The 8,563-nt window shown below is 46.3% G+C and overlaps 1 protein-coding gene across 1 annotated transcript in view; it reads right to left on the bottom strand.

Moving 5' to 3' along the window:
- The window catches only part of SYNDIG1 (synapse differentiation inducing 1), a gene marked incomplete at its 3' end in the record, with an annotated part of 14,396 nt that extends 7,412 nt beyond the window's left edge, over nucleotides 1-6,984 (bottom strand). Inside the window, exon 1 of the mRNA XM_009700679.1 lies at nucleotides 6,505-6,984. Coding sequence (XP_009698981.1) covers nucleotides 6,505-6,984 — 480 coding nt within the window. The remainder of the gene's footprint in view (nucleotides 1-6,504) is intronic.
- Between the last annotated feature and the right edge of the window lie 1,579 nt (nucleotides 6,985-8,563).

Raw genomic sequence — 8,563 nt, 5'->3', positions numbered from 1 at the left:
AGGAAGAGCAGCAGTACACTGCTCAGGCTGGGGCAGGGGGGGTGGCCCTTCACGGTTGTCCTCTTTTTGATTCAGAGCTGAGACAGCGTCCTTTGTGGTGTAGTCCTCAAAGAAGTGTGTCCCATCCTCACCTTCTGCAAACGACAGCGCGTGGCTCATCCAGAGATCCTGCCACTTACAGGCTGGAGCCCAGGGACCTCGCTGCATAGCATCAGTCTGAAAACTCAGGGAAGTGATGATGAGAAAGGGAATCGCTCTGGGCCCTGGCTGCTATTATCAAGATTCATAGGAGGGCACTTGGAGACTGCTGAAGGTGACTTCCCAGCCATGCTCCCTTCACCTAGGGCTGGCTAATAAAGGTTAATATCCCTCGGAAGGGCTCAGTATCTCCAGACTCCAGTGGCTTCTCCTTTAAGGGAGAAAAAATAAATCAAATGCGAATGAAGTGTAATCACTCTTGTAACCTGTTAATAACGTGCCTGTGAAGGAATCCAGGGACATAAAGTCTGTCCCATCTGGTTGGACCAATGGCCCATTGAGCCCCATGCCCTGCCTCTGACAGCAGCAGCAGGACATGACATAAACCTGGACACTTTGCAGTCCATCCCTTGTGCTTCCCCAGCACCCAAAACTGTTGTGTAAGAAGGTATTAGAAAGAAAAGCTTTGCCAATTCCTTTTAATATTTGTTTATGGATTTCTCATCCATGAATCTGTCTAATCCCTTTTGAACTTGCTGATGTGCCATAACCTCTTCTGGCAGCAAGTCACCAAGTGTTCACTACCCCATGTGTGAACAACAATTTTTTGTTATCTGTGTTAAATCAATATCTTACTAGCTCCCGCAAGTGTCCCCTGCTTCTAATATTGCAGGTTTGGTGAACAGTGGGTCTGCATTCACCTCTTCCTTCACCTTCAAGATCTTCTGCAACCAGTTCATACAGCCCTTGGCCCTTGGCCACCTCCACCCTGCAAAATGGACAGTTCCAACCTTTTCCACCACTCCTTGTAAGGAGGCTGCTACTTCCACTTGATCATTTTCTTTACTCTTTTCTGTCTCCACAATGTCCTTAAGAAGTGGGGACCACAATTGTCCATCCCCCTTAAGAAAGCAGACTGCACTAAGGTTTAATACAGTGGCAAAATTCTGCCAGCGCTTTGCTTTGTTTTCAACACCGCTCTTTAAGGTACCCAACATTTTGCTGACTTACTGGCTTGCCCTGCACACTGTTCTGTGGGACTTCACAGCACTGACAATGATTTCTCCACGGTCTCTTTCCCAAGTTGTAGTTCAGAGTTATGAGCTCAGCCTTGAGTTCACATGATTTAGATTATTTTTCCATAAATGTACTAGTTTCCATTAATTTACATTGAAACACATTTTTCCAGTCAGTTTTGTGCAGTCCTTCCAGAGTTCTCCTCCACTGGCATGCCACCTCAGTACCCAAAATAAACTAATGCAATCCACAAACTCAGACAGGTCTAAGAGCCCAAATGCCTCCATATTTCCCTGTGACCTTATCCCATGTCCCTGTGTTCTTCTAAGCACGTGCCACAGGACAAAAGAAACCAGGATGACATTCCCGGATCCACAACACATCCCTAGATGAGCTTGGGCAAGACATGTACTGCACAGTTTTCTTCAGTTCCCCAGATGCAGAATGCAGAAAATACCGTTTCCCCACCTCACAAGAGCACTGCGATGACCAGTGAATTCACCAGTGAAAACAAGGTGCAAGACCCTGAAGGAGCTCTCTGGAAGGGGAACCCCACCATGCTCCGAACGTACTTTCTGGAAACCTGCTCCCAGGGGAGGCTGAGGACACAGCAGCTCAGGTCTTATCAGCGCGATGCAAGACCATCCAAGCCTGAGCAAGCTGGAAGCATCCAGAGAAAGCATGCGTGTCATGGGACTCGACATGCATAAACCCCTCCAGGGCCTTCTCTTCATGTGGCAGAGGAGACACGGCCAGGAGATGCTTGGGAATGTTGAGAAGAGGCGTTAAACAAACAGGACATGGCTTAGGATCCACCTTCTTTCTCTACACTCATTCTCACATCCAAGGGATGAGTTTCACAGCAGCATCCAGCAATTTGTAGGGGAAAAAAAGAAGGAAGGTTTAGCTTGAAAGCATTACATTTGCTTTCTTCTTTCACTCCCCAGAACATTCTATTTATTTCATTTTCAGAGATTGTTTCAGACATTGCTGGGAAAAAGAAAAAGGATTTTGAGAGAGCTCAGATGTATTCTTTTACACAACACATATGAATAATTCCATTTGCTGCCATCAATAGCTTGGGTTTCTCTAAATAAGCCATCTATCTAGGGGTTAGGAGGAAAACTAGCAGGAGTGTAATATGACAAATGATGTTTCTGGATAAAAGATGGCACTGCATTTACACATGAACTCTAGCAGGAGGGTATTTCAGCTAGGAATTCATGTGGTATTTCACCGCTGCCACATTTGACAAGTTTTCTGTCCATTAGTTGTGGCGTAAAGAACTCATAAGATATTTATAAGCATTCCAGAGATACCTAAATAGGGAATCATTTGATTTCAGGGATGGGCACCGAAGAGAGAAGTTTAAAGATTTGGCAGAATGTGCAGCCTTTTGCTTTCATGCCTGATAATTGCTGGGGCAAAGTGCGGCTGTATATGTTAATGAGAGCTGTTTCAGAAATGTTTTTCCCTCCAGACAATTATGATTTTCATAGGAAGTCTGAATAACATTACACCAGTACCTGAGAAAAACTGCTATTAAAAATAATAATAAGTTAAGCATGGCCATGTTGTCGCAGTGACGCGCGGGACCCCTGCTTAGGATGTCTCCTGTTCCTCTGCTACATCTCCCAGGTTCTTCAGAGTTCCTGGGCTTGGGGAGGGAAGAAGGTGTCTCCTTCTAAGCAACTTGTCAGAGACATTGCTGAGCTGGATAGACCCATCCCGGCGGGGATGACAGGTAACAGAACTGCAACCCCTGCAGCCTGGCTGGGTTGGCTCTTCAAACCAAAACCAAATCACTGCTGTCAGTCAAAATAGTTGGGGTTTTTTTTCCCAGAATTTTTCACTGTGGTGAAGTTTTCTGCAAGAGAGCAACAACCTTTCTGATTATCAAGAACCCAGCTCTCTTCAAAAACAAAACTCTGGCAAAAACACACTGACCCACAGTAAAACTATTTTCTGCATGAGTCCATGGACTCCTGCAAGTATTGCATGGGGGGGCGGGGGGTCACTACAAAGGGAGGAGTTCGTTTTTTCTGCATTTCTAAGAAACTAAATACCCAGTCCTGAAAACCTCTAGGCAAGTGCTCTGCAATAAGACAGGCAGTGCCAGAGAGATGTAGGGGAAGAGAAACGACTCACAATCCCAGGGTTGTTCTGTCTCCCAGAAGGCATTTTACTGAGATGTCCAAGTTGGGAATCACCTTGCTTTGCCCTGACACGTGGAGAACATGCAGTAGCCTTGTTTTCAAAGGACAACTGCTGTTGTGCACAAAGCTCCCCTCTTTGCTAATGTTTGCAAAAAGGGGCTATTTTTAGTTTTCTCCCAGAAAGAGGTGCCAAAGCAGATACATTACAACAAAAAACCCTTTCAAGAACTGAGCTCTTCTGCCCTTATACTATGCAGCTCCCATCCCTCAATGAGCTGTGGCATGACGATGTGGCAAGATACTCCGCAATGTGCTGTGCATCCTCGATGGCAGAATCAAAGCCTTCAAGGCTGTCACAGCAGGGAAGCAAAACCTTGCACCTCTGCTGTATCACCCTGTTTCATTGTTCTCCTTTTAACTTCTGCTCCCAGACCTGGTACTAATGCTTTCCACCCCACTTCGGATCTATAAGTAATTTTAAAATTACTTCTTGTCAGTAACTGGTGGGGAAAAAAGCTTTCTAGTGGGCCAGACTCATGCTGTGTGATTCAGGTGCTGTTTTTCTCACTTGGACAGATAGGCAAATTTTTATGTAGTTAACATTCCCCTACTCAGTGGCTGCTGGCCTCAAATACTTTGTTTCCATTCCTGGAGTGTCAACAGGCGAGGCCACGTCTGTAATGAATGTCTGTACTAGCCAAGCCCAGGAGGGTCTCATGCATCTGGCCATCTAGATACAGCATCTGTCCACATAGGAACCAGAAGAACACAACACAGCAATCACCTTTTTTACTGATCTTGTGCTGTCAAATGCATCTCTCCTCGCCTTCTCACATTTTGGCATGACTGGCTGCATTGAAGAATTTGGACCTTCCTGGGGTGGAAGTTGCTCCCCACGCTGAGACCCCTTGTGCTGAGTGCAGGTGTTCATTTTGGGTCTGGTTCACGGAGAAGTGTGAAAAATGCGATGCTACGCTGGGTTGGCCAAGTAGCACAGCGATGCAGACTGATCCTAGGCTAGAAGCAGGGGCTTCCAGCAATCCCAGCAATGCACATGTTTCCAGTCAGGCAGGTCCTTCCCCGGACCTTCCCTCATTTTCTCCTCCCTTGCTCTGTTCTCCTGGTGGAGGAAAAACACCGATACAGATGAAAGGAAGACGCATGGGTGTGTACTTTGTGAACGTTGTCCTCTTCTGAGCACTTTGTACGTGTAGGTCAGGATGGCTGTCCATACTCCTCTCTCTTTATTAGCACAGTAACATCCTGCGGAGTTAAGTGAGGCTGAGAATCCATGGTGCCAGATGTGGTATACCCATTTAAGAAGGGACACGTATGACCTCAGGAGACCACAGCCCAGAGAAATAGGTCAGAAAGAAGGAGGACCCAGGGAAAAGGATGCACACAGTGGCACTGCATGGTACCAAAATTTGAAAAGGCTCCCTCCTTTCTCCGCTTGAGATCTGGGGAGGGGAAGGATGAAGTCACTTGTTTCAGACCTTGTTTTACAGGTGGTTTGCTAGAAACAAATATTCTTGATGAAAAGCTGATCAAGCTCCTACAGTACCACTTTCAAGAGACACCCAGATCAAGGGTCCTACAATACAAAGGTACCTTAAAAATCCCGGCAAGAAAAGGGAAAAGATTCTTGGTATAAAACATTTTTTCCTTGTCCTGCTCATTTTCCTGGCCTTTTTTTAGCCTATTCTCCAACAGCTGGCTAAAGAAGATCCTGCTGGATTTGGATTGACAAGAGGGAGATATTTTTTTTGCTGCCTAAATGTCAGGCCAGATGTGTCAATAACACCATTAGGCAATGACATGCCTGCTACAGTCACTTGCATCACTACTGCATCAGAGAAACTAGGGCAAAAAGGCAGCAACTAGGGATTTTGTTTTGATTAGGAAAACGAGACTTCCCACAGCCAATTTTGAAATGCTGTAGAAGGGTGTGATTTGAGCTAACACCCTCACATGCCTCAGAGAGAAACTTCTTGTCTCCCTGCAGAGGCATTGAATACTGCATTACCGGCACACACTGGGAAAAACACCTCTCTCTTCCTACCTTATCAATACAGAGAGAAAAGAGAATAAAAGAGAAGTCAGGCTCTTGTTGGGTTGTCCCTGTGCTGATCACAGGGTGAGACTCTGGTATTATAGGAGGTGAAAATAGAAGTTTAAGGACTTGTTAGGTCTCAGCAGAGAAAACCCCTGCAACAGAGAAACATGAGCAAATAGTCTCTTGATCTCAACTTGATCTCAACTTGATCTCAAATGGTCTTCACTAGGTTAGGAGTCTGTGGTCAATGCTGGAGAAAGTTTTGGGATCAGCAGCATTATGCACACCCTCCATTCCCACACACGCTGGCAAACGCAAATCTGTGTTGCACTTGGGCAGCTGGTTTCAGCCAAAGCCAAAAAGATTTTTTAAAGTAAAAAATGCATCATTTAAGAAAGAATGAAGTTGATTTCCATAGTCTGCCCCGTTTGGAGAACAAAATGTATCTTACTTTACTGTGAGAAATCAACGAAGCACAGGAACCTAAAAGAAAACATTGCATTTGAGATTTAATGAAGTGTTTCACTCCATCAGAAATAAAATCTTTTATTTCAGAGACACGGAATTCATTGCAGCTTGAAACCCAAAGACTTATGATTTTGTGTTCATTCAGAGACAGAAATGTTTTGTGCTTGAGCCAGTAGGCAAAACAATCTGCTTTATGCCCAGCGCAAGTCAGGAGAAAGCAAGAGGTGATGCTGGCCTGTTGACTAAGACAAGCTCCATGTACATGGACAGATGGTCCCAGCCCCAACCTTACACAGCATTTAAGCACATCATAGGTCTTCTGCAGTTTCTGACCAGCCCATTCAGGGGCAGGAGGGAAATGCTGATCTCCGTTAGGGCCAGTAGGAATTTTGCCATTAGTGTCCACAGAGTTGGGACGTTACCCAACAAATAAAGATGAGCGATTGCTCACCGTCCTGGCTGGAGGAGAGAATGATACCACTGATCCCATGCAGATCAGCTTCCAAAGCAGCTGATCTCCTGCAGACCAGCTCTTGGAGGCTATACACTTAACCCCAAATATCCTCACCTCCCCCCAGCTTTCCCCACATATCCCAAATGACATCTGACCTCTAGCTCCTGGAAATCCTCCTCTTCCTCCACATCATAGGAGAGGGTGTGAATCTTGATGTCATCGGCTGAGAGATCGATGAACTTGCTGTCCGGGTACTCCAGGCTGTCTTTGGTGGGAGAGCGGTCCTCGATGAAGGTCGTTTCACAGCACTCCGAGCCAATGCTCTCGCCCCACGAGCGCAGCACGTTCTCTGAGTAGAGGATGATGTTGGGCCGGTAGTGAGACTCCACCGTCTGCTGCAGCATGTTGGGGTCCAGGAGCTGCTGGACGGGGTCATTCCTGCCGTTCTCCAGGCAGCTTGGAGAGGAAAGGCTGCCCGCTCGGTGGCTCTGGTACTGGGGGGTTGGGTACACAGAGACCAGACCATCTCGGCTCTCTGCCACCAAGTTCCTTGTATTAATTAAACCATTCCTTTTCCCAGCTTCGGTGATCTTATTGTGCATTAGCACGCTGTTCTGCTCAACCAAGCCATCCATAGTGGGAGGTGTCTGAGGGATGGGTGGTCTTTGTTTTGGTGTACTTTAGAGACAGGTCACACTGGGGCAGTGGCTCCCATTTTCCTGATGAAGAAAGGAAACAGATACCAAAGTAAGGACAAAGGCAATGAATAACACATCAAGACACTCAAATCAGCTTGCCTCGGGTATCACTCCATGAAGAAATACAGTCCCACGCATGCACACACCCTGCCCTAGCTCTCCAAATATATCCCCACTTGGAGAGGCAAAAAAAGCCCACCCCAAATCCATGGGGTGAACGGGAGTGGATGACAATGTGTGGTGACAGAGGACTTCCCAAGATGTCTTGGTAATGGTGGGCCCCGTCAGAGAAGGGCTGTGATGCCTCCTCCATCCACCCACAGGTCACCACTGTCATTCTGGAGACAATGTCCCTTTCCTCTAAACACTCTGAGAAGAGAGATGGGGAAAAAACCACTCAAAGATAAAAGATAAAAGAACGATTTTCAGTTCTCAGAAATCTGCAACTACGAAGGGCAGGCAGCTGGTGTGTTCAGCTGTCAGCCTCTGCAGCTACCCTTCACCCCTGGAAGTGCTTTACTACCCCTTGAAAACTCAGCTGAAGGAAAAGAAGCAGGCAGCACTCTTCAAATCAATCGAAAAAACACCACCTGAAGACACGATCAGATCTGACCCAGAGGAATTAAAATTCCTCTGGTTGGGGGTTTCAAATCCCCTGTGTTGCTCTGGGTGCCCTACTTCTTTTCATGCCTCTGAGGCTGCCCCGGGGTAGCAGACTGAAGGGCTGTGACCGGGTTTGTCAGCCTGACCATCTCCATCCAGATTCACCTGGAAGACACGGAGACACAGTCACTTGAGCCCCAGGAGCTGGTCGTCTCCTTTTGCCCAGGAACAACAGCCATCCTCTGTCTCACCAGACCACCAGCCTGGCTCTGTTTTGTGTGGGTTGCACTAAGGTGTGAGAAATCAACGGGACGGTTCAGAAGGCTAAAAGTACTTTTTTTCCAGACCAAACACTTTCTCACGAGGACATCAGTTTTGCTCAGGTGCAGCCAAAGGAAAATGCTTTTTGAAATACGGACGTATCCGCCACAGCAGCAATGAGCTCAGGGTTTTGTTTCTGGGCCTGACCACAGAAATCACAGAAATGCTCCTGGCTTCAAAGAGCTTCATATTAGATCCTGTAAGGCCAAATTATTAAAGTAGGATTACCTGTCCCCAGTGTGTTGCCTGGAGGAAAACATGAATTACACACACAAACACACATACATATGTATTTTTACTTGATGCTTTCTCTCTATTTCCCTTTTATATCAGAGATCCTCTAACAGAGCAATGGCTAGCAAAAGCCTAATTTTATTTCCTCTAAATAACCCCAGATGTCAAACATCTGCAGTCTCCCTTTTGGCTTGCAAGAGCTGTTTAGACCATTGCTAAGAGGTGATCTTCTGTTCTTACACTACAAATAAAGCAAGAAACTTGTTTAACCTACAGGAGAGGTTAACTGGGTATGCTGCAATGTTTGCATTCACAGCACTTAGTTTAATATGCAGACAACCCATTTTATTGTGTTGTC

The sequence above is a fragment of the Cariama cristata genome, unplaced genomic scaffold (assembly GCF_000690535.1).
Source record: "Cariama cristata isolate BGI_N322 unplaced genomic scaffold, ASM69053v1 scaffold5385, whole genome shotgun sequence".
In the NCBI taxonomy this organism is placed as follows: domain Eukaryota; kingdom Metazoa; phylum Chordata; class Aves; order Cariamiformes; family Cariamidae; genus Cariama; species Cariama cristata.
The sequence above is the reverse complement of the archived record's forward strand: the minus strand, read 5'-3'. Positions and strand labels throughout refer to the sequence as shown.